The 27,290-nt window shown below is 49.5% G+C and overlaps 1 protein-coding gene across 1 annotated transcript in view; it reads left to right on the top strand.

The window, feature by feature from the left end:
* Positions 1–27,290, top strand: part of HYDIN (HYDIN axonemal central pair apparatus protein) — a 329,731-nt gene that overhangs the window by 119,601 nt on the left and 182,840 nt on the right. Inside the window, 5 exon segments of the mRNA XM_088455949.1 lie at positions 7,146–7,378; positions 18,467–18,567; positions 18,653–18,788; positions 23,838–24,002; positions 25,175–25,327. Of these exon segments, the coding sequence (XP_088312075.1) occupies positions 7,146–7,378; positions 18,467–18,567; positions 18,653–18,788; positions 23,838–24,002; positions 25,175–25,327 (788 nt within the window).

The raw sequence follows: 27,290 nt of genomic DNA, 5'->3' as shown, positions 1-27,290 counted from the left end.
AAAACTTGCACTGTCATGGTTCCATGAGGACAGAGGGCCTGATTCAGAGCCGGATGCTCTGACAGAGCGCTCGCTCTGAATCAGGGCCGGCCCTCTGGTTTTTCAGAACGGCCTCCTGGCCACTCGCATAGCTATGGGTGACCACCCACAGCTATAGCGAGCGTCCATGATGATGGTCGCGATGGTCAAGACCATCGCGAGCATCGGGCTTGCGAAGAGACCCTTGTGGTAGGGTCTCGTTGCCGCAAGCCCTGGAGTGCTTTCGGCTCTAACAGAGCTGAAAGCTCTCCCACTGACATCACTTGTGATGTCAGTGGGGCTGGCCCCAGACGGTAGGCATTCCCATGGGAACGCCTCCGTCTGGGCAGCCACGCCCCCGGCCCGCCCACCAAAGGGGGCGTGCTGTCACTCAACATCGACAGCACGCCCCCTTTGGTACGAGACCCGGAGCGACGGTTTGCCCGTCGCTATCCGGGTCTCGCGCATGAACACGACGGAGCCGGCTCCGTCGTGCGCATGCGCACTGGGCCGCCATCGACCCACTTGCGAGCACATAGCGCTCGCGAGCGGGTCTGAATCAGGCCTGCAGTTTGAGAATAACTGCTTTAGACAGCTAGACATGCTCTGTTCATTAGACAGCTAGGTAAATCTGTTCATTAGAAATCTGGTGGGCTCTGTGTATTAGATAAAGGGGCTCTGTTTCTACTTCAGGGTCCATAGGGGGTCCACAGGGTTGACCTTGGGGTATAGGTTGGGAACCAAATCCGGGCACCACGCAGTTAAAGCTTTTAGCTCCCAGGATGCACTTGGGTCCACTCTCCCTATAACCCCACCCCCAGCCAGAGGCACCTCAGTTTAAGTTGTGCCCGGCCGGAGTCGGGTCACCGTTTAGTGCAGTGGGGAGCTGATTAGCAGCCCCTAAGCTTTATTTTTTCTAAGTACAGAGTTTTTTTATTTTTACTTTGGACTTTCAGAGCGGCAGCGTCGGACTGTCCATAGGACGTCTAAGCTGCCGCTCCGTCACCCCGCCGGCGCTGAGACGCCAGTACAGATCTGGGGATCTCAGCGGGACCCCAGAGTCTGTACTAGCCGGACTCTGCGGGCGCCCAGGACTGCTGCCGGATCCACGGGGAGCAGGTAAGGTCGCGGATCACCGCTTGCGGTGATCCGCGCATTTAATATGCAGTCCTGTGCCTCCGGTCTCCGGGGACAGACCGGAGGCGCCGGCAGTGGCGGCGTGCCCCCCATACCCCGTGTGTCCACTAGACCACCAGGGACTTACTGATCGGCGCTGGGAGCCGGCGTCCCGGGAGGTTAATAGCCGGCCAGGGGAGGAAGCTTTCCCTGTTACAGCGGCTCCTCCCCTCAGCTCAGCGCGCCTTTCAGTATGTATAGTCTGGCGTCGCTGAGCTGCTTCCTCCGCGGGCCACGCTTCTTCTGAGGTCTCCAGCGGCCATTTTCTTGTGGTGCAGCAGCAGAGCTCCGGAGATGGCAGTGAGCCCAGTCCCCCTGCGTACCTCACCATCAGGTCAGTGTACACAGCGCTGTAGCCTTCCCAGACACTGAATCTGGGTAAGTTGAATGCAGTGTAATAGTGCAGTATATTATATGACATGTTTATGTATATATGTATATATCTGCATGGTATGTGACTTATGCTAGTGCTGACTGTCTGTATTTAATTCTCTCACCTGTCAGTGTATATCTATCCCTTTTCCTTATCTGCCCTAATACAGCTGTACTTAGGGTGGTTCTGAGACCTCACATTTATATACTCGTTGATTTTTGTGAGGTTTGTCACATACAGTTGCGTGCTGCACGTTGCCACATTTTCGTTGGAACTGTGTTTTGCATACGCTGAAAATGGGTCCCTGCGGCTAATTTTAGCATCAGTCAGGACCAGTATAGCACTGCTTGATATTTCCGCCAAGATTGGTCAGCTATGTTTGACCAGGAGATAGAGCGTTATACTGCACCCATTTTTGCTATCCTGCAAGTCATGTGCTGCAGGTGTTAGTGCGCAGGATTTGTTTCATAAAGGGTTCTGTGTGTGGCGTCATCTGGTGCCGGCCCCTTTCACGACCCCCTTGGGAGATTTGTTTTCTCGGGATCCTCTCAATTGCGGATCGCCGGGTGGGCCCCATTGTTGTACCTCACTTGGGGTTACTTCACCATAATGCCCTTTTCATCTCAGGGTATCTCGCAGTTTCTTGCACTCTTCCCCTGTGACACAGACTATCGCTCCCTACAGGGGTTTTCGCAGTATATGAAATCCCCCTGGTGTCATCATAGTCTGTCATTCCCCTTGCAGGGGTTCCCACGGCCACCCTGGGTGGTGTCGTTTTCTACGAAACGCAAATTGGCGTGGTTGACGCCCTGTGGTTACTTCCCATTTGGCTCTGCGTGAACTGGATACTGTTTTGGGCTCTTTCCCTCTTACACGGGGGGAAGCCTATTTCAAGTATTATTATCCCTGCTTTGGGCTGGTGGCAGGTCCATTCTGGTTAGAGTGAATGTTGACCTGCACCTGTATCATACACCCTCAGTATTGCGTGCCTTCTGGGTCCCTGTTGCTGACTAGCGGGAGGATCGCATGGCGGGACTCTGGCTGTTGCCAGATAGGAGGTGTTACAACAGTGTTTGGCCTCCTGTCCCAAATTCCCTGAGGGTCATCACGAGCCCCTCATGGGGTGGATGGGCGTGTTACTCGTCTGATTACAGACGTTACTACGCCTCTCATTCCTGTGTGGTCGGATTCTTCTGATCCGTAGGTGGTAACTCTACCTGAAATCAGTATACTCGCTTTCAGGGGTTGTTACCCATCATACCATGGCTATAGCATGGTTGGTTAATACTATTGCATACTGAGCTGATGCATTTGTAATGTTTTTTCCCCACCAACACGTCTGGGGTTCAAATGTATTTGGTCGCTCATGTAATATATGCAGTTGTCATAGGTGGACATGCCTATATTGGATACCAGTCTCCTAACTTTCAGAGTTCCGGCTGCGACGGTATCCTCCGTAATACCCTATGGCTGCGCTCTAGGAATGCAGAGGTGCAAATACCATCTATAGGGTAGATCTTGTTGGGTCCTGACCTTGACAGTGGCAGTACAAATTTCCCGCCTTCAGCTATGCCCACTACAGGGCCTCAGACTAAGTCTATTAAGTCTTTTTGTCCTCTGGGTCAGCCTAAAGGTCTGTTTCTTCAACCGAGCAGGCCTGGACTGCCAGCCGATTCTGCTTCTGAACCTACGGATATATCGTCAGCATGACGAGACAGGCCTACCACTGGGAGATGGCGATTTTCTCAGTTCGCCCGGTACTAGTGTCTAGTTGCCGCGGCTACGTGGGTAGGAGGGTACGCCCTCTCTTTGCTCAGGCGGCCTATTTCCATGTGATGGTACGCAGGCCCTTATTCGGACCCGAACAGGGCCTTACGAATCCAGAAAGCTATACAGTTGTTGGGCTAAGCGGAGCTAATTGGGCCATCCCCACTTTCTCAGCGAGGGACTGGTTGTTCTGCTTTCTTTCTGGTGCGGTGGCTGAATGGTCCTCTTTGGCCTATTCTCTGTCTCAATTCCCTGATCCAGTTCCTAAAGCTACCTGGGCTCAGGAGGCAATCCCTATGCTCCATCATACTATGTTTGGAACCTGGGGACTTTATGGTATCACTGGATATACAGGACGCGTGCCTACGGGCACTTACAGAGACCTTGCCTCAGCATGGACTGAGGTTTGCTGTATCACAGCACTTACGGTTTTCGGGCTCTGCCTGTTGGGACAGTTCTCAGCCCCACAGGGGTTTACCAGCGTTTTGGATTTTCTGACAGTTCTTCTGTTCAGTATATCCCAATGCTCCTGTACCTGGATGGCCTCCTGCTCTTAGCAGGATCACCGGGGTACTTTACAGCCGGGTCAGGTTGACTGTGGCTTCTTCAGGGTGCAGAAGTTTAATCAATGGGGAAAAAGTCCTCCCTGCATCCCTCTCTGGGTATTCTTCACCTAGGAGCCCTGCTGGATTCTCAGAATCTGAGAATTCTTCTGGCGTAAGACGGCATCTCCACTCTTCCATTAGGAGTACATGGATGTCTGCGCAGTCGACATATGTCTTTGCACTCTGGGATGCATGGTCCACTATTCAGTGTCTGCCTTTGGAAGGGTGGAATGGGCTTAGTTCCATTCCAGGCCTTTCCATAATTGGCTTATCTCCAGATGGAACAAGTTTTTTTCTGTCTGATCACTGTTCAAATGATGCTGCTCTCCCCGGAGGCAAGTCTGTCCCTTTTCGGGTGACTATGACCATCTCGTCCAGGGTATTCTTTGCTAAGGACAGTGTCTGGTTCGCATCCATTTCAGTGCAATTGGATGTCTGTCGATTCCACCCTGTCAATTAACTTGTTGGAACTTTAGCCTGTCTTGGGGCCTTCACTCTGGCATAGCCCTTGTTTCCCGGTGAACCTGAAAAAGTTCAGTCCGACAGGGTCAGAACAGTAGCTTCCTTTTTAGCAATACTGTTCGTTGGGTGGCAATGTCAGGTATGTCATACATTCGGACATTGTCTGAGGGTCTCCTCCCGACCATCTCGACAGTGTTCATTTCAGGTGCTCTCCATTGGGAAGCGGGAGTCCTCAGCCGTTACGACGTGCATCCCGGGGACTAGTCTCTTCCCCAAGAGAGGTTTCATCTCCTGGTGAGCAGGGGGGGGGGGGGCCTCCTGAGGTGACACTCATGGCCTTCTGACTCTATCACACTATGGTGTTACAGTCCAACTCTGGGGATTCTGAAGCAACCTTCAGTGACTCTTTGTCGGTGAAGGGGTTCTTACAATTTGCGTACCTGTGTTCTCCAGTCTCCATTCTTCCTCGAGGGAAGTGTTTCAATCGAGACAGAGATGCTTTCCTGCTGGTGGCTCCTGATTGCCCCAGATGTCAGGGGTACTTGGTTTTTCGGAGTCTCTCCATCGATACTCCATTCCTGATGCTTCACTACCCAGACCTGTTGTCTCAGGGTCCTGGGGTTTGCCTTGGACCTGGGTTGTTTGTCTTTGACTACGTCCCTACAGTGGTCTTACGGCTTCCATGGCTTTGTCATCGTTGGAATGATTGGAGCACATGGATCAGCTTTTGCTGGGACCTACCACAAACTGTGGCAGCCATCATTCTTATGGTATTATACCTATCGATGCGATCCTCTGGTGTCCAGGATTTCCAGATATTCTGGCATTCCGTCCGGCTGGCTTGGGTTTCACCCTCGGCCTGGCCTTCCTGACAGTGCAGATCTCTACACTGTCAGTATGATTAGGTTATGGAATTGCTCCGCTCTGATATCCAGTTCATCCTTTGGAGTGTTTTCTGGATTATGCCTCCATTTGTCCTCCCTAGGGACTCCTTGGGAGTTAGGAGTGGTTCTTCGTTAACTCCGGGGAAAGTTAATGGAACCGCTGGTTGTGATAGCCATTACATGGTCTATTGCTTTGGCTTTCTCTCTTTCTATCAGGGAGTTTATATCAACCAGGAGAGTGTCGGAATTGGGAGCGTTCTCATGTGGCTCCCTCTTCTGGAGGGCATCTTGTCAGGGTGTGAGTTGCTCTCACCCTGTGTTTCTTCTTAGTGATTTTCAGGTTCCATATTATTCTGGAACTTATGGTGCGGCCATTCAGTCCCCAGTCCTCTCGGCTGGTGTGGCCTCATTGACTGTGGTCCGGCCTCTGTGGATTTATGTGATCCATTCAAGTTCCTGACGGAAATCGGACTCCTTATTGGTGGTCTGAGATTTCTGGTTTTAACAGGAAAGGATGGCCGGCCTATGGCCATATGTTGGCTGGACGGCCTCGTATGTCTTCTTCAGGGGCCTACCCATGGGTAGGCCTTTCTGTTGTTGCTGCTTGTTTTTTCTCGGGCCATGTAACCCTCGTGGGTGGCTCGCTGTGGCGCCTTGGCTGTTTTGCCTTGCTAGGTGGCCACGTGGTCTTCTGTCCACACCTTTTTAAGGTTCTAGGCATTGTTTTCCTTTGCCTCTCAGGATGCTTCCTTTTTGGCGGCGGATTCTCCTCTCAGCACAGGAGCGTCCCCTCCCTTGGTTTAACTGCTTTGGGACATCCCCACGGTCAACCCTGTGGACCCCCTATGGACCCTGAAGTAGAAAACAAGAGATATGGTAAGAACTTACCTTTGTTATCTCTGTTTCTACGAAGTCCATAGGGTCCACAGGGCGCCCGCCCTGACGCACCTGGCTTCAAATGGGCTGTGTGACTGGTCACTGGTTTTCCGTCTCCCATTTCTGTGAGTATGGTTATCGAGTGTTCCAGTTTTCTCTCTTTTTTTCTCCTCCTCCGGCCTTTGGCTACTTACAAACTGAGGTGCCTCTGGCTGGGGGTGGGGTTATAGGGAGAGTGGACCCAAGTGCATCCTGGGAGCTAAAAGCTTTAACTGCGTGGTGCCCGGATTTGGTTCCCAACCTATACCCCAAGGTCAACCCTGTGGACCCTATGGACTTCGTAGAAACAGAGATAACAAAGGTAAGTTCTTACCATATCTCTTGTTTTATTAGACAGCAAGGCTGGCTCGGCTCGTTACACAGCTAGGTGAGCTCTGTTCATTAGACAGCTAGGTAAATCTGTTTATTAGAAAGCTGGTGGGCTCTGTGTATTAGACAGTTAGTTGAGCTCTGTGTATAAAGGCCCCCATACATCAGCAATCGATTTTGTATAAACATCTTTCTCTTTTTCAATCGATTGCAGAATTGCTGATGTATGGGGGCCTTTAGATAAAGGGGCTCTGTTCATTAGACAGCTAGGCGGGCTTTGTGTATTAGACAGCTAGGCGGGCTCTGTGTATTAGATAAAGGGGCTCTGCTCATTAGACAGCTAGGCGGGCTCTGTGTATTAGATAGCTAGGCGGGCTCTGTGTATTAGACAGCTAGACGGGCTCTGTGTATTAGATAAAGTGGCTCTGCTCATTAGACAGCTAGGCGGGCTCTGAGTATTAGATAGCTAGGCGGGCTCTGAGTATTAGACAGCTAGGCGGGCTCTGTGTATTAGACAGCTAGGCGGGCTCTGTGTATTAGACAGCTAGGCGGGCTCTGTGTATTAGACAGCTAGGCGGGCTCTGTTACTGACTATAGATCACATTTATTTTCCAGGTTTTCCACGCACTCTCCGATGTTCCCTAAATAATACATCTCTGGTTCCCATGAGCTTCAGTCTGCGAGTCCCAGGAGATGGGAGTGGGGATCCCAGCCTCACCAGTCACAGTGTCCTGGATCAGAGGACATCATCTTGGAGACAGAAGAGCAATGGAGGGCCTAGACCCCGGGAATTTTCCATTACTCCTTCCAGAGGCACCATCCGCTCCCAGGGCCTTCTAGACATAGAGGTACTCCACTGCCTGGGATTACCCCTTACCCTGCAGTAGCTGGTAGCATTTATTGTACCGCAGGGAAATCATCTCATGAAGAGGTCATGTTATATATAACATACTCTGTTACCCTGACACTGGGGTAACGTATTGCAGACAGCTTCTAGCTGAGCCCCAGTGTATATACTCAGTGGTGTCCGCTACAGCGGGTGTATGATTCAGGCTCCGCTCTGCACATGCCAGGCGTGAGATCACACTGAACCAACATGGAGCAGCGGGGCAGAAGGTGGGCATTAGGCGCTGGTGCAGATATGAAATCGCCCCTTCCGGAATGTTCAGTTGTTTAAGTGAGTGATGGGGCCAGAGCTGGCAGAGGTCTGGTCTCATCCTGTTCTGGCCTCCATATTGCAGTGCCATAGACAAGCCTCCTCTGATTTTCCTGCCTCTCCGCTCCCCTAAGGACATTTGTGGCTGACAGAAGCATCTCCCGGAGGCTGAGAATATGAATATAATATGCTCTGATGCCAAACAAAGCTGTTTTATGTACAGCATGCATCAAGCTCACACTGTAAGTAAGACCCAGGGCACCTCTGTAAGGCAAGTCTTCAGGACCGTCAGTCACACTCTGTAAATGAGGCCCAGGGCATCTCTGTAAGGCAAGTCTTCAGGACCGTCAGTCACACTCTGTAAATGAGGCCCAGGGCACCTCTGTAAGGCAAGTCTTTAGGACTGTCAGTCACACTCTGTAACTAAGGCCCAGGGCACCTCTGTAAGGCAAGTCTTCAGGACTGTCAGTCACACTCTGTAACTAAGGCCCAGGGCACCTCTGTAAGGCAAGTCTTCAGGACTGTCAGTCACACTCTGTAAATAAGGCCCAGGGCACTTCTGTAAGGCAAGTCTTCAGTACCGTCAGTCACACTCTGTAAATGAGGCCCAGGGCACCTCTGTAAGGCAAGTCTTCAGGACTGTCAGTCACTTTCTGTAAATAAGGCCCAGGGCACCTCTGTAAGGCAAGTCTTCAGTACCGTCAGTCATACTCTGTAACTAAGGCCCAGAGCACCTCTGTAAGGCAAGTCTTCAGGATTGTCAGTCACTCTGTAAATGAGGCCCAGGGCACTTCTATAAGGCAAGTCTTCAGGACTGTCAGTCACACTCTGTAACTAAGGCCCAGAGCACCTCTGTAAGGCAAGTCTTCAGGACTGTCAGTCACACTCTGTAACTAAGGCCCAGGGCATCTCTGTAAGGCAAGTCTTCAGGACTGTCAGTCACATTCTGTAAATAAGGCCCAGGGCACTTCTGTAAGGCAAGTCTTCAGGACCGTCAGTCACACTCTGTAAATAAGGCCCAGAGCACCTCTGTAAGGCAAGTCTTCAGGACTGTCAGTCACACTCTGTAACTAAGGCCCAGGGCACCTCTGTAAGGCAAGTCTTCAGGACCGTCAGTCACACTCTGTAAGTAAGGCCCAGTGCACTTCTGTAAGGCAAGTCTTCAGGACTGTCAGTCACACTCTGTAAATAAGGCCCAGGGCATTTCTGTAAAGCAAGTCTTCAGGACCGTCAGTCACACTCTGTAAATAAGGCCCAGAGCACCTCTGTAAGGCAAGTCTTCAGGACTGTCAGTCACACTCTGTAACTAAGGCCCAGGGCAGCTCTGTAAGGCAAGTCTTCAGGACCGTCAGTCACACTCTGTAAGTAAGGCCCAGGGCACTTCTGTAAGGCAAGTCTTCAGGACTGTCAGTCACACTCTGTAACTAAGGCCCAGAGCACCTCTGTAAGGCAAGTCTTTAGGACTGTCAGTCACACTCTGTAACTAAGGCCCAGGGCACCTCTGTAAGGCAAGTCTTCAGTACTGTCAGTCACACTCTGTAAATGAGGCCCAGAGCACCTCTGTAAGGCAAGTCTTCAGGACTGTCAGTCACACTCTGTAACTAAGGCCCAGGGCACCTCTGTAAGGCAAGTCTTCAGGACTGTCAGTCACACTCTGTAAATAAGGCCCAGGGCACTTCTGTAAGGCAAGTCTTCAGTACCGTCAGTCACACTCTGTAAATGAGGCCCAGGGCACCTCTGTAAGGCAAGTCTTCAGGACCGTCAGTCACACTTTGTAAGTAAGGCCCAGGGCACCTCTGTAAGGCAAGTATTCAGGACTGTCAGTCACACTCTGTAACTAAGGCCCAGGGCACCTCTGTAAGGCAAGTCTTCAGGACCGTCAGTCACACTTTGTAAGTAAGGCCCAGGGCACCTCTGTAAGGCAAGTCTTCAGGACTGTCAGTCACACTTTGTAAGTAAGGCCCAGGGCACTTCTGTATGGCAAGTCTTCAGGCCTGTCAGTCACACTGTAACTAAGGCCCAGGGCACTTCTGTAAGGCAAGTCTTCAGGACTGTCAGTCACACTCTGTAACTAAGGCCCAGGGCACTTCTGTAAGGCAAGTCTTCAGGACTGTCAGTCACACTCTGTAACTAAGGCCCAGGGCACTTCTGTAAGGCAAGTCTTCAGGACTGTCAGTCACACTCTGTAAATAAGACCCAGGGCACTTCTGTAAAGCAAGTCTTCAGGATTGTCAGTCACACTCTGTAACTAAGGCCCAGGGCACTTCTGTAAGGAAAGTTTTAAGGACTGTCAGTCACACTGTAACTAAGGCCCAGGGCACTTCTGTAAGGCAAGTCTTCAGGATTGTCAGTCACACTCTGTAACTAAGGCCCAGGGCACCTCTGTAAGGCAAGTCTTCAGGATTGTCAGTCACACTCTGTAACTAAGGCCCAGGGCACCTCTGTAAGCAAACCTTTTAGGACTGTCAGTCACACTCTGTAAATGAGGCCCATGGCACCTCTGTAAGGCAAGTCTTCAGGATTGTCAGTCACACTCTGTAAATGAGGCCCAGGGCACCTCTGTAAGGCAAATCTTCAGGACCGTCAGTCACACTGTAAATAAGGCCCAGGGCACTTCTGTAAGGCAAGTCTTCAGCATTGTCAGTCACTCTGTAAATGAGGCCCAGGGCACCTCTGTAAGGCAAGTCTTCAGGATTGTCAGTCACACTCTGTAAATGAGGCCCAGAGCACCTCTGTAAGGCAAGTCTTCAGGATTGTCAGTCACACTCTGTAACTAAGGCCCAGGGCACCTCTGTAAGCAAACCTTTTAGGACTGTCAGTCAAACTCTGTAAATGAGGCCCATGGCACCTCTGTAAGGCAAGTCTTCAGGATTGTCAGTCACACTCTGTAAATGAGGCCCAGGGCACCTCTGTAAGGCAAATCTTCAGGACCGTCAGTCACACTGTAAATAAGGCCCAGGGCACTTCTGTAAGGCAAGTCTTCAGGACTGTCAGTCACACTCTGTAAATGAGGCCCAGGGCACCTCTGTAAGGCAAGTCTTCAGGACTGTCAGTCACACTCTGTAACTAAGGCCCAGGGCACTTCTGTAAGGCAAGTCTTCAGGACTGTCAGTCACGCTCTGTAAATGTGGCCCAGGGCACCTCTGTAAGGCAAGTCTTCAGGACCGTCAGTCACACTTTGTAAGTAAGGCCCAGGGCACCTCTGTAAGGCAAGTCTTCAGGACTGTCAGTCACACTCTGTAAATAAGGCCCAGGGCACCTCTGTAAGGCAAGTCTTCAGGACTGTCAGTCACACTCTGTAAATAAGGCCCAGGGCACCTCTGTAAGGCAAGTCTTCAGGACTGTCAGTCACACTCTGTAACTAAGGCCCAGGGCACTTCTGTAAGGCAAGTCTTCAGGTCTGTCAGTCACACTCTGTAAATAAGGCCCAGGGCACCTCTGTAAGGCAAGTCTTCAGGACTGTCAGTCACACACTGTAAGGCCCAGGGCACCTCTGTAAGGCAAGTCTTCAGTACTGTCAGTCACACTCTTTAAATGTGGCCCAGGGCACCTCTGTAAGGCAAGTCTTCAGGACTGTCAGTCACACTCTGTAAATGTGGCCCAGGGCACTTCTGTAAGGCAAGTCTTCAGGACTGTCAGTCACACTCTGTAACTAAGGCCCAGGGCACTTCTGTAAGGCAAGTCTTCAGGACTGTCAGTCACACTCTGTAAATAAGACCCAGGGCACTTCTGTAAGGCAAGTCTTCAGGATTGTCAGTCACACTCTGTAACTAAGGCCCAGGGCACTTCTGTAAGGAAAGTTTTAAGGACTGTCATTCACACTGTAACTAAGGCCCAGGGCACTTCTGTAAGGCAAGTCTTCAGGATTGTCAGTCACACTCTGTAACTAAGGCCCAGGGCACCTCTGTAAGGCAAGTCTTCAGGATTGTCAGTCACACTCTGTAACTAAGGCCCAGGGCACCTCTGTAAGCAAACCTTTTAGGACTGTCAGTCACACTCTGTAAATGAGGCCCATGGCACCTCTGTAAGGCAAGTCTTCAGGATTGTCAGTCACACTCTGTAAATGAGGCCCAGGGCACCTCTGTAAGGCAAATCTTCAGGACCGTCAGTCACACTGTAAATAAGGCCCAGGGCACTTCTGTAAGGCAAGTCTTCAGCATTGTCAGTCACTCTGTAAATGAGGCCCAGGGCACCTCTGTAAGGCAAGTCTTCAGGATTGTCAGTCACACTCTGTAAATGAGGCCCAGAGCACCTCTGTAAGGCAAGTCTTCAGGATTGTCAGTCACACTCTGTAACTAAGGCCCAGGGCACCTCTGTAAGCAAACCTTTTAGGACTGTCAGTCACACTCTGTAAATGAGGCCCATGGCACCTCTGTAAGGCAAGTCTTCAGGATTGTCAGTCACACTCTGTAAATGTGGCCCAGGGCACCTCTGTAAGGCAAGTCTTCAGGACCGTCAGTCACACTTTGTAAGTAAGGCCCAGGGCACCTCTGTAAGGCAAGTCTTCAGGACTGTCAGTCACACTCTGTAAATAAGGCCCAGGGCACCTCTGTAAGGCAAGTCTTCAGGACTGTCAGTCACACTCTGTAAATAAGGCCCAGGGCACCTCTGTAAGGCAAGTCTTCAGGACTGTCAGTCACACTCTGTAAATAAGGCCCAGGGCACTTCTGTAAGGCAAGTCTTCAGGTCTGTCAGTCACACTCTGTAAATAAGGCCCAGGGCACCTCTGTAAGGCAAGTCTTCAGGACTGTCAGTCACACACTGTAAGGCCCAGGGCACCTCTGTAAGGCAAGTCTTCAGGACTGTCAGTCACACTCTGTAAATGTGGCCCAGGGCACTTCTGTAAGGCAAGTCTTCAGGACTGTCAGTCACACACTGTAACTAAGGCCCAGGGCACTTCTGTAAGGCAAGTCTTCAGGACTGTCAGTCACACTCTGTAAATGTGGCCCAGGGCACCTCTGTAAGGCAAGTCTTCAGGACTGTCAGTCACACACTGTAAATAAGGCCCAGGGCACCTCTGTAAGGCAAGTCTTCAGGACTGTCAGTCACACTCTGTAAATGTGGCCCAGGGCACTTCTGTAAGGCAAGTCTTCAGGACTGTCAGTCACACTCTGTAAATGTGGCCCAGGGCACCTCTGTAAGGCAAGTCTTCAGGTCTGTCAGTCACACTCTGTAAATAAGGCCCAGGGCACCTCTGTAAGGCAAGTCTTCAGGACTGTCAGTCACACTCTGTAAATGTGGCCCAGGGCACCTCTGTAAGGCAAGTCTTCAGGACTGTCAGTCACACTCTGTAAATGATGCCCAGGACACCTCTGTAAGGCAAGTCTTCAGGACTGTCAGTCACACTCTGTAAATGAGGCCCAGGACACCTCTGTAAGGCAAGTCTTCAGGACTGTCAGTCACACTCTGTAAATGAGGCCCAGGGCACCTCTGTAAGGCAAGTCTTCAGGACTGTCAGTCACACTCTGTAAATGAGGCCCAGGGCACCTCTGTAAGGCAAGTCTTCAGGACTGTCAGTCACACTCTGTAAATGTGGCCCAGGGCACCTCTGTAAGGCAAGTCTTCAGGTCTGTCAGTCACACTCTGTAAATAAGGCCCAGGGCACCTCTGTAAGGCAAGTCTTCAGGACTGTCAGTCACACTCTGTAAATGTGGCCCAGGGCACCTCTGTAAGGCAAGTCTTCAGGTCTGTCAGTCACACTCTGTAAATAAGGCCCAGGGCACCTCTGTAAGGCAAGTCTTCAGGACTGTCAGTCACACTCTGTAAATGTGGCCCAGGGCACCTCTGTAAGGCAAGTCTTCAGGACTGTCAGTCACACTCTGTAAATAAGGCCCAGGGCACCTCTGTAAGGCAAGTCTTCAGGACTGTCAGTCACACTCTGTAAATGTGGCCCAGGGCACCTCTGTAAGGCAAGTCTTCAGGACTGTCAGTCACACTCTGTAAATGAGGCCCAGGACACCTCTGTAAGGCAAGTCTTCAGGACTGTCAGTCACACTATGTTGGCTCTAACCATAAAATGGCTGCATGCTGCAGAGGAGTGAAGAGAGCATGGCTGACACTAGGTAAGTATTGCTCCATGTATATTACAGGAGTGTGTTCTCTGTGGATGTGGTATACCCCTGCTGAGCTCTATGAATGAGGGCTGGGCTGGTTGTGTCCTGCAATGCCTCAAGCTCCCGGCTTCATATAACGAGGGAATAACCCACCTATTTACTACATGGGGGGCAGGTTATAGATAGAGGGGGGGGGTGATTTTAGTTTGGCCTTTAGTATAATGTATGTTGAGCTTTGGAGGAGTAAAATAGTCCTGAAAAAGTAAAGGAGGCTTCTTCCCGGGACAAGTTAGAATTCCTCTGATAAGCGGCTGTCATGACTTATTCACTGGACGCCCTCTGAATAATAGATGCGTGCAAAGCAGCTTTACAAGATGTACCTGGGGACGCCATCACAGAGCAGCGTCCATGGGGAGCTGAGGCTGCGGTTCTCTCCGCATTACCTGAGGACACGTTTCTGTCCCATCTCTGTATATGTAGAGACAGCTGCTTTCTCTTCTGCCGATCTCTCCCTCCACCAAACGTGTATCATTAGGTCCATTATATCTTCCTTCTGTCACCGCAGCCCCCCCCCCGGCGTTATCTGCTGCTACCGATGCAGGTGACCTCGCATGTAGAGGACAATCATAGCCAGCCGATGAATTAGTAATAACCACTGTGATACTGCTGACAGCCGAACATCCCCGAGTGCTCTCACTGTTGTCAGCATTATCACTCCTCTGTGCAGCTGTCCTCCTGTATACTGTGTGTATATACACCGCCTCTGCATTACTCTCACTGATGTCAGCATTATCACTCCTCTGTGCAGGGAGCAGCCTTTACCTGAGCAGCTGTCCTCCTGTATACTGTGTGTATATGCACCGCCTCTGCATTGCTCTCACTGATGTCAGCATTATCACTCCTCTGAGCAGCTGTCCTCCTCTATACTGTGTGTATATACACCGCCTCTGCATTGCTCTCACTGATGTCAGCATTATCACTCCTCTGAGCAGCTGTCCTCCTCTATACTGTGTGTATATACACCGCCTCTGCATTGCTCTCACTGATGTCAGCATTATCGCTCCTCTGTGCAGCTGTCCTCCTGTATACTGTGTGTATATACACCGCCTCTGCATTACTCTCACTGATGTCAGCATTATCACTCCTCTGAGCAGCTGTCCTCCTCTATACTGTGTGTATATACACCGCCTCTGCATTGCTCTCACTGATGTCAGCATTATCGCTCCTCTGTGCAGCTGTCCTCCTGTATACTGTGTGTATATAGACCGCCTCTGCATTGCTCTCACTGATGTCAGCATTATCGCTCCTCTGTGCAGGGAGCAGCCTTTACCTGAGCAGCTGTCCTCCTGTATACTGTGTGTATATACACCGCCTCTGCATTGCTCTCACTGATGTCAGCATTATCGCTCCTCTGTGCAGGGAGCAGCCTTTACGTGAGCAGCTGTCCTCCTGTATACTGTGTGTATATACACCGCCTCTGCATTGCTCTCACTGATGTCAGCATTATCGCTCCTCTGTGCAGCTGTCCTCCTGTATACTGTGTGTATATACACCGCCTCTGCATTGCTCTCACTGATGTCAGCATTATCGCTCCTCTGTGCAGGGAGCAGCCTTTACCTGAGCAGCTGTCCTCCTGTATACTGTGTGTATATACACCGCCTCTGCATTGCTCTCACTGATGTCAGCATTATCGCTCCTCTGTGCAGGGAGCAGCCTTTACCTGAGCAGCTGTCCTCCTGTATACTGTGTGTATATACACCGCCTCTGCATTGCTCTCACTGATGTCAGCATTATCACTCCTCTGTGCAGCTGTCCTCCTGTATACTGTGTGTATATACACCGCCTCTGCATTGCTCTCACTGATGTCAGCATTATCGCTCCTCTGTGCAGCTGTCCTCCTGTATACTGTGTGTATATAGACCGCCTCTGCATTGCTCTCACTGATGTCAGCATTATCACTCCTCTGTGCAGCTGTCCTCCTGTATACTGTGTGTATATACACCGCCTCTGCATTGCTCTCACTGATGTCAGCATTATCGCTCCTCTGTGCAGGGAGCAACCTTTACCTGAGCAGCTGTCCTCCTGTATACTGTGTGTATATACACCGCCTCTGCATTACTCTCACTGATGTCAGCATTATCGCTCCTCTGTGCAGGGAGCAGCCTTTACCTGAGCAGCTGTCCTCCTGTATACTGTGTGTATATACACCGCCTCTGCATTGCTCTCACTGATGTCAGCATTATCGCTCCTCTGTGCAGGGAGCAGCCTTTACCTGAGCAGCTGTCCTCCTGTATACTGTGTGTATATACACCGCCTCTGCATTGCTCTCACTGATGTCAGCATTATCGCTCCTCTGTGCAGCTGTCCTCCTGTATACTGTGTGTATATACACCGCCTCTGCATTGCTCTCACTGATGTCAGCATTATCACTCCTCTGTGCAGCTGTCCTCCTGTATACTGTGTGTATATACACCGCCTCTGCATTGCTCTCACTGATGTCAGCATTATCGCTCCTCTGTGCAGGGAGCAACCTTTACCTGAGCAGCTGTCCTCCTGTATACTGTCTGTATATACACCGCCTCTGCATTACTCTCACTGATGTCAGCATTATCGCTCCTCTGTGCAGGGAGCAACCTTTACCTGAGCAGCTGTCCTCCTGTATACTGTGTGTATATACACCGCCTCTGCATTACTCTCACTGATGTCAGTATTATTGCTCCTCTGTGCAGGGAGCAACCTTTACCTGAGCAGCTGTCCTCCTGTATACTGTGTGTATATACACCGCCTCTGCATTGCTCTCACTGATGTCAGCATTATCGCTCCTCTGTGCAGGGAGCAGCCTTTACCTGAGCAGCTGTCCTCCTGTATACTGTGTGTATATACACCGCCTCTGCATTGCTCTCACTGATGTCAGCATTATCGCTCCTCTGTGCAGCTGTCCTCCTGTATACTGTGTGTATATACACCGCCTCTGCATTGCTCTCACTGATGTCAGCATTATCACTCCTCTGTGCAGGGAGCAGCCTTTACCTGAGCAGCTGTCCTCCTGTATACTGTGTGTATATACACCGCCTCTGCATTGCTCTCACTGATGTCAGCATTATCACTCCTCTGTGCAGCTGTCCTCCTGTATACTGTGTGTATATACACCGCCTCTGCATTGCTCTCACTGATGTCAGCATTATCGCTCCTCTGTGCAGGGAGCAGCCTTTACCTGAGCAGCTGTCCTCCTGTATACTGTGTGTATATACACCGCCTCTGCATTGCTCTCACTGATGTCAGCATTATCGCTCCTCTGTGCAGGGAGCAACCTTTACCTGAGCAGCTGTCCTCCTGTATACTGTGTGTATATACACCGCCTCTGCATTGCTCTCACTGATGTCAGCATTATCGCTCCTCTGTGCAGGGAGCAGCCTTTACCTGAGCAGCTGTCCTCCTGTATACTGTGTGTATATACACCGCCTCTGCATTGCTATCACTGATGTCAGCATTATCGCTCCTCTGTGCAGGGAGCAGCCTTTACCTGAGCAGCTGTCCTCCTGTATACTGTGTGTATATACACCGCCTCTGCATTGCTCTCACTGATGTCAGCATTATCACTCCTCTGTGCAGCTGTCCTCCTGTATACTGTGTGTATATACACCGCCTCTGCACTGCTCTCACTGATGTCAGCATTATCGCTCCTCTGTGCAGCTGTCCTCCTGTATACTGTGTGTATATACACCGCCTCTGCATTGCTCTCACTGATGTCAGCATTATCGCTCCTCTGTGCAGGGAGCAACCTTTACCTGAGCAGCTGTCCTCCTGTATACTGTGTGTATATACACCGCCTCTGCATTGCTCTCACTGATGTCAGCATTATCGCTCCTCTGTGCAGGGAGCAACCTTTACCTGAGCAGCTGTCCTCCTGTATACTGTGTGTATATACACCGCCTCTGCATTGCTCTCACTGATGTCAGCATTATCGCTCCTCTGTACAGGGAGCAGCCTTTACCTGAGCAGCTGTCCTCCTGTATACTGTGTGTATATACACCGCCTCTGCATTGCTCTCACTGATGTCAGCATTATCGCTCCTCTGTGCAGCTGTCCTCCTGTATACTGTGTGTATTTACACCGCCTCTGCATTGCTCTCACTGATGTCAGCATTATCACTCCTCTGTGCAGGGAGCAGCCTTTACCTGAGCAGCTGTCCTCCTGTATACTGTGTGTATATACACCGCCTCTGCATTACTCTCACTGATGTCAGCATTATCGCTCCTCTGTGCAGGGAGCAGCCTTTACCTGAGCAGCTGTCCTCCTGTATACTGTGTGTATATACACCGCCTCTGCATTGCTCTCACTGATGTCAGCATTATCGCTCCTCTGTGCAGGGAGCAGCCTTTACCTGAGCAGCTGTCCTCCTGTATACTGTGTTTATATACACCGCCTCTGCATTGCTCTCACTGATGTCAGCATTATCACTCCTCTGTGCAGCTGTCCTCCTGTATACTGTGTGTATATACACCGCCTCTGCATTGCTCTCACTGATTTCAGCATTATCGCTCCTCTGTGCAGGGAGCAGCCTTTACCTGAGCAGCTGTCCTCCTGTATACTGTGTGTATATACACCGCCTCTGCATTGCTGTGTCATTGTATTTCCCAGTATAAAATGATGCTGTCCTGTCCTGTCCTATATCTTATACCATACACAGAATAAGTTCCCTCCCTGAATAATTGTTTTGCTTCCAGGTTACCTTCTGTTCCAACCAGGTGAAGACGTATGAGCTTGCCCTGGTGGTGGATGTGGATGATATAGGAGAGGAGGTTCTGGCTGTGCCTATTACCGCCAGGTAAATGTACCATGCCGTCTCTGTTCTGTGTTCCCTGGCACACCCAGCAGTACTATACTCACTGACATTACCCGACTGTACACAGGTGCCTGGTGCCCCCCCTGTTTGTGGAGAACTTTGCTGTGAAGTGTAACCGTTGTCTCCTGCAGTACCCGTATGAGAGGACCGTGTCATTGACTAATCCCAGCAGCCTCCCAGGGTGTTACATGCTCGTGCCACAGGTAACTCTCTGCTGTATAGACCAGGAGACAGACGTATAGGTGATTACACAGGTAACGCTCTGCTGTATGGACCAGGAGACAGACGTATAGGTGATTACACAGGTAACGCTCTGCTGTATGGACCAGGAGACAGACGTATAGGTGATTACACAGGTAACTCTGTGCTGTATAGACCAGGAGACAGACGTATAGGTGATTACACAGGTAACTCTCTGCTGTATGGACTAGGAGACAGACGTATAGGTGATTACACAGGTAACTCCGTGCTGTATAGACCAGGAGACAGACGTATAGGTGATTACACAGGTAACGCTCTGCTGTATGGACTAGGAGACAGACGTATAGGTGATTACACAGGTAACTCTGTGCTGTATAGACCAGGAGACAGACGTATAAGTGATTACACAGGTAACGCTCTGCTGTATGGACCAGGAGACAGACGTATAGGTGATTACACAGGTAACTCTGTGCTGTATAGACCAGGAGACAGACGTATAGGTGATTACACAGGTAACTCTGTGCTGTATGGACCAGGAGACAGACGTATAGGTGATTACACAGGTAACTCTGTGCTGTATGGACCAGGAGACAGACGTATAGGTGATTACACAGGTAACTCTGTGCTGTATAGACCAGGAGACAGACGTATAGGTGATTACACAGGTAACTCTCTGCTGTATACACCAGGAGACAGACGTATAGATGATTACACAGGTAACTCTGTGCTGTATAGACCAGGAGACAGATGTATAGGTAATTACACAGGTAACTCTGTGCTGTATAGACCAGGAGACAGACGTATAAGTGATTACACAGGTAACTCTCTGCTGTATACACCAGGAGACAGACGTATAGGTGATTACACAGGTAACTCTGTGCTGTATAGACCAGGAGACAGATGTATAGGTAATTACACAGGTAATTCTCTGCTGTATAGACCAGGAGACAGACGTATAGATGATTACACAGGTAACTCTGTGCTGTATGGACCAGGAGACAGACGTATAGGTGATTACACAGGTAACTCTCTGCTGTATAGACTAGGAGACAGACGTATAAGTGATTACACAGGTGACTCTGTGCTGTATAGACCAGGAGACAGAGGTATAAGTGATGACACAGGTAACTCTCTGCTGTATGGACCAGGAGACAGACGTATAAGAGATTACACAGGTAACTCTGTGCTGTATGGACCAGGAGACAGACGTATAGGTGATTACACAAGTAAATCTCTGTGCTGTATGGACCAGGAGACAGACGTATAGGTGATTACACAGGTAACTCTGTGCTGTATAGACCAGGAGACAGACGTATAGGTGATTACACAGGTAACTCTCTGCTGTATACACCAGGAGACAGACGTATAGATGATTACACAGGTAACTCTGTGCTGTATAGACCAGGAGACAGATGTATAGGTAATTACACAGGTAACTCTCTGCTGTATAGACCAGGAGACAGACGTATAAGTGATTACACAGGTAACTCTCTGCTGTATACACCAGGAGACAGACGTATAGGTGATTACACAGGTAACTCTGTGCTGTATAGACCAGGAGACAGATGTATAGGTAATTACACAGGTAACTCTCTGCTGTATAGACCAGGAGACAGACGTATAGATGATTACACAGGTAACTCTGTGCTGTATGGACCAGGAGACAGACGTATAGGTGATTACACAGGTAACTCTCTGCTGTATAGACCAGGAGACAGACGTATAAGTGATTACACAGGTGACTCTGTGCTGTATAGACCAGGAGACAGAGGTATAAGTGATGACACAGGTAACTCTCTGCTGTATGGACCAGGAGACAGACGTATAAGAGATTACACAGGTAACTCTGTGCTGTATGGACCAGGAGACAGACGTATAGGTGATTACACAAGTAAATCTCTGTGCTGTATGGACCAGGAGACAGACGTATAAGTGATTACACAGGTAACTCTCTGCTGTATACACGAGGAGACAGACGTATAGGTGACTACACAGGTAACTCTCTGCTGTATAGACCAGGAGACAGACGTATAGGTGATTACACAGGTAACTCTGTGCTGTATAGACCAGGAGACAGACGTATAAGTGATTACACAGGTAACTCTCTGCTGTATACACCAGGAGACAGACGTATAGGTGACTACACAGGTAACTCTCTGCTGTATAGACCAGGAGACAGACGAATAGGTGATTACACAGGTAACTCTGTGCTGTATAGACCAGGAGACAGACGTATAAGTGATTACACAGGTAACTCTCTGCTGTATACACCAGGAGACAGACGTATAGGTGACTACACAGGTGACTCTGTGCTGTATAGACCAGGAGACAGACGTATAGGTGATTACACAGGTAACTCTGTGCTGTATAGACCAGGAGACAGACGTATAAGTGATTACACAGGTAACTCTCTGCTGTATACACCAGGAGACAGACGTATAGGTGACTACACAGGTAACTCTCTGCTGTATAGACCAGGAGACAGACGTATAGGTGATTACACAGGTAACTCTGCTGTATGGACCAGGAGACAGACGTATAGGTGATTACACAGGTTACTCTCTGCTGTATAGACCAGGAGACAGACGTATAGGTGATTACACAGGTAACTCTCTGCTGTATAGAGCAGGAGACAGACGTATAGGTGATTACACAGGTAACTCTGTGCTGTATAGACCAGGAGACAGACGTATAAGTGATTACACAGGTAACTCCGTGCTGTATAGACCAGGAGACAGACGTATAAGTGATTACACAGGTATCTCTGTGCTGTATAGACCAGGAGACAGACGTATAGGTGATTACACAGGTAACTCTGTGCTGTATAGACCAGGAGACAGACGTATAGGTGATTACACAGGTAACTCTGTGCTGTATAGACCAGGAGACAGACATATAGGTGATTACACAGGTAACTCTGTGCTGTATAGACCAGGAGACAGACGTATAGGTGATTACACAGGTAACTCTCTGCTGTATAGACCAGGAGACAGACGTATAAGTGATTACACAGGTAACTCCGTGCTGTATAGACCAGGAGACAGACATATAGGTGATTACACAGGTAACTCCGTGCTGTATAGACCAGGAGACAGACATATAGGTGATTACACAGGTAACTCCGTGCTGTATAGACCAGGAGACAGACGTATAGGTGATTACACAGGTATCTCTGTGCTGTATAGACCAGGAGACAGACGTATAGGTGATTACACAGGTAACTCTGTGCTGTATAGACCAGGAGACAGACGTATAGGTGATTACACAGGTAACTCTCTGCTGTATAGACCAGGAGACAGACGTATAGATGATTACACAGGTAACTCTCTGCTGTATAGAGCAGGAGACCGACGTATAAGTGATTACACAGGTAACTCTCTGCTGTATAGACCAGGAGACAGACGTATAGGTGATTACACAGGTAACTCTCTGCTGTATAGACCAGGAGACAGACTTATAAGTGATTACACAGGTGACTCTGTGCTGTATAGACCAGGAGACAGACGGATAAGTGATTACACAGGTAACTCTGTGCTGTATAGACCAGGAGACAGACGTATAGGTGATTACACAGGTAACTCTCTGCTGTATGGACCAGGAGACAGACGTATAGGTGATTACACAGGTAACTCTGCTGTATGGACCAGGAGACAGACGTATAGGTGATTACACAGGTAACTCTCTGCTGTATAGACCACATTCTCCTATATCTCCTCCCTGTAGGGCACTCGGCACCCTCATCCTCCCCCTCCTATATCCCCTCCCTGTAGGGCACTCAGCACTCACATCCTCCCCCTCCTATATCCCCTCCCTGTAGGGCTCTCAGCACTCACTTCCTCCCCCTCCTATATCCCCTCCCTGTAGGGCACTCAGCACCCACATCCTCCCCCTCCTATATCCCCTCCCTGTAGGGCTCTCAGCGCTCACATCCTCCCCCTCCTATATCCCCTCCCTGTAGGGCACTCAGCACTCACATCCTCCCCCTCCTATATCCCCTCCCTGTAGGGCTCTCAGCGCTCACATCCTCCCCCTCCTATATCCCCTCCCTGTAGGGCTCTCAGCGCTCACATCCTCCCCCTCCTATATCCCCTCCCTGTAGGGCTCTCAGCACTCACTTCCTCCCCCTCCTATATCCCCTCCCTGTAGGGCACTCAGCACTCACATCCTCCCCCTCCTATATCCCCTCCCAGTAGGGCTCTCAGCACTCACTTCCTCCCCCTCCTATGTCCCCTCCCTGTAGGGCTCTCAGTACTCACATCCTTCCTTTCTTAATCCCCCCCCCCTGTAGGGCACTCAGCACTCACATATCCAGTCTTATCATGTAGAATACACAGTATCACTGCACCCCAGTCTTATGTAGTACAGACAGTGGCATTGCACCCCGGCCTTATCATGTAGAATACACAGTATCACTGCACCCCGGTCTTATGTAGTACAGACAGTGGCATTGCACCCCGGCCTTATCATGTAGAATACACAGTATCACTGCACCCCGGTCTTATGTAGTACAGACAGTGGAACTGCACCCCGGCCTTATCACGTAGTACAGACAGTGGCACTGCACCCCGGCCTTATCACGTAGTACAGACAGTGGCACTGCACCTCGGCCTTATCACGTAGTACAGACAGTGGCACTGCACCTCGGCCTTATCGCGTAGTACAGACAGTGGCACTGCACCCCGGCCTTATCATGTAGTTCAGACAGTGGCACTGCACCCCGGCCTTATCACGTAGTACAGACAGTGGCACTGCACCCCGGCCTTATCACGTAGTACAGACAGTGGCACTGCACCCCGGCCTTATCACGTAGTACAAACAGTGGCACTGCACCCCGGCCTTATCACGTAGTACAGACAGTGGCACTGCACCACGGCCTTATCATGTAGTTCAGACAGTGGCACTGCACCCCGGCCTTATCACGTAGTACAGACAGTTGCACTGCACCCCGGCCTTGTCATGAAATGTAAATGTTTTTTGTAGCTGTCCATATATTTACCAGAAACCGTATGAACATTCAGTAAGAGGTAATTTTATATTTTCATTCTATGCAGGAGTCCGAGTCTCCCTCCAGGATCCTGTTTTACAGCCCCAGACCCTGCGGTATCATTGAGCCACAGAGCAGTGTGGACTTACCCATCGTCCTGACAGCCCAGGTGACTGGGGAGCAGAGTACCGAGGCTCAGGTTGCAGTGTTTGGATGCAGCGAGCCCCCCTTGGTAAGGATCACTAGCTCAGCAGCAGGCAGCGTCCTGCAGGAAAGGCACTCACCTAAGTGTATCCTAATCATGTGGCCTATTCATTTATCTGTGACAGTAATAGCTGGGAACTGATCACATTCAGGCAATTTACAGCTGGAATGGAATAGAAGTTACGTGACGGCTGCATTAGATGTCTGTCCATTTCCATGACTGACCTTTAGGTTACAGCTTTACCCACTGGGTACAACAGAAAATCCGCTAAGACAGAATTCCAGCTACACACAGACTGTGGGCCTGATTCAGAGCCGGACGCTATTTGCGCTCGCTCGTTCAGAAAAAGGGGCCGGATATTTAATTAGAGCACTCGCTCTTTGTGGTCTGTTGACGCCTCTATGTCTGAACGAGCGAACGAAACATGCGCTCGCTATTTTTTATAAAATGCCCCCTGGCCGCTCGCATCCTACGTCATCTCCGCTATTTATTAGATTAATCGAGTACATCGAAAGGCGTCTGAACTGCTCGCAGTGCTTGTGGTTGGATTTTCCTACCGCAATCATGCGAACAGTTCAGGCTAAGAAACAACCAAGTGACGTTGTCGATGACGCTGCTTTGTTAATTATGCACACCCTTAAAACGCCCGTTTTGACCGTTTGGCACGCCTGCGTTCGGGTCTCCACTCCCCGTTTTCAAGCACCTTCCCCTGTTACCACCCACAAACGCCTCATTCTGTCACTCAAATCAGCAGGCACTCGCTATTTTGCGAGCACACAATTTCCGACCGCAATGAATGGTTCGCGCATGCGTATTGCAAACCATACGCATGCGCAGTTGTGCGAACATCGCTCAGAGCGAACGAGCGGCCGCTTGCGAGTGGATCTGAATCAGGCCCAGTGTCCCCCTGGTCGTGGCTCATCAGTGTAGGGTTTTCTGCTCAGATGATAAATCTTACACTTACGGTTTCTGTACCTCCCTCTGGTGTTTGTCCATGGTTTAGTCAGTCCCTGTGATGGAGATTATTCTGTATATACTGTCAGTACCATGGAAGAGCTGTAACCGTATTTACGTCCCACTGATGTACTGCAGCTCTGCACTGATACACACATGTGCTGTATGTATGTATGTAGCCAGAACATGCCCCTGTCCTGGACCTTTCCTGTTGTACTGACTATCTAACCTTTGCCCCTTAATAGGAGATTGTCTTGCTGTGTGTCGGGGAAGGGCCTGTAGTCCATGTACAGCCGAGCGAGATGGACTTCGGAAATATTCCAGTTCTGAATGATGTTTCAAAAACCCTCCGCCTGTGTAACCAGTCTCTGATCCCTGCACCCTTCCAGGCCTCCATGGTAAGTGCAGTGCAGGGGACATGGGCCGCCTTATGTGATAACGGTCAGCAGTGTCTGACCCATAGCCCCGGTGATGGTCACTGTATGTCTGCGGTCAGTCATCAGCTGTGTAAGCCCTGCCATGGGACTATACTCTGACACATAGCAGCAGGGGCCTGTTCTCTGATCCGGGTTCCTATGGAGACTGATAATTAGAGATCTGATTTCATGGCTGGTGTGTAATTACCCCACTAAACAGGTTAATGAACACTTATGTCTAAATAGGAGAATAAAAAATATATATGTTATTTACAGTCACTCTCTTGTGCTTTTCCCTACTTTCATCTTCTTCTTACTCCCCACTAGGGCACCTAACACTGAGTTGTTTAAGCTCTGCCGCTTATGTGGGTGTTATGGTCGCTAATGTATATTATCCATGTATTGTATTGTACTGTAAGTCTTTGGTCACCTTTTTGTTTATATACTTTGTAAGGCGCTGCAGAACACTTGTGGCGCCATATAAATAAATGATAATCACTCCTGCATCCTTCACACCACTTGTCTGTTATTAGTCACACATGGCTTCCTAGTCAGATGAAGAGACTTCACCTGTACTGTACATCCCATCCTGTACTGTACATCTTATCCTGTACTATACACCCCATCCTGTACTGTACATCTTTTCCTGTACTATACACCCCATCCTGTACTGTACACCCCATCCTGTACTGTACATCTTATCCTGTACTGTACACCCCATCTTGTACTGTACATCTTATCCTGTACTATACACCCCATCCTGTACTGTACATCTTTTCCTGTACTATACACCCCATCCTGTACTGTACACCCCATCCTGTACTGTACACCCCATCCTGTACTGTACATCTTATCCTGTACTGTACATTCCATCCTGTACTGTACATCTTATCCTGTACTATACACCCCATCCTGTACTGTACATCTTATCCTGTACTATACACTTCATCCTGTACTGTACATCTTATCCTGTACTGTACATTCCATTCCTGTACTGTACATCTTATCCTGTACTGTACATCTTATCCTGTACTGTACATTCCATTCCTGTACTATACACCCCATCCTGTACTGTACATTCCATTCCTGTACTATACACCCCATCCTGTACTGTACACTTCATCATGTACATTACACCTCATCCTGTACTGTTCATCCCATTCCTGTACTATACACCCCATCCTGTACTGTACACTTCATCATGTACATTACACCTCATCCTGTACTGTACACTTCATGTACTGTACACCTCATCCTGTATTGTACATTCCATTCCTGTACTGTACATCTTATCCTGCACTGTACATTCCATTCCTGTACTGTACATTCCATTCCTGTACTATACACCCCATCCTGTACTGTACACTTCATCATGTACATTACACCTCATCCTGTACTGTACACTTCATCATGTACATTACACCTCATCCTGTACTGTACATTCCATTCCTGTACTGTACACTTCATCATGTACATTACACCTCATCCTGTACTGTTCATCCCATTCCTGTACTATACACCCCATCCTGTACTGTACACTTCATCATGTACATTACACCTCATCCTGTACTGTTCATCCCATTCCTGTACTATACACCCCATCCTGTACACTTCATCATGTACATTACACCTCATCCTGTACACTTCATGTACTGTACACCTCATCCTGTATTGTACATTCCATTCCTGTACTATACACCCCATCCTGTACTGTACATTCCATTCCTGTACTGTACACTTCATCATGTACATTACACCTCATCCTGTACTGTACATTTCATTCCTGTACTATACACCACATCCTGTACTGTACACTTCATCATGTACATTACACCTCATCCTGTACTGTACACTTCATGTACTGTACACCTCATCCTGTTTTGTACATTCCATTCCTGTACTATACACCCCATTCTGTAGTGTACACTTCATCATGTACTGTACA

The sequence above is a fragment of the Taudactylus pleione genome, unplaced genomic scaffold, assembly GCF_031769625.1.
Source record: "Taudactylus pleione unplaced genomic scaffold, aTauple2 ptg000681l, whole genome shotgun sequence".
Classification (NCBI taxonomy): Eukaryota; Metazoa; Chordata; class Amphibia; order Anura; family Myobatrachidae; genus Taudactylus; species Taudactylus pleione.
The sequence above is the reverse complement of the archived record's forward strand: the minus strand, read 5'-3'. Positions and strand labels throughout refer to the sequence as shown.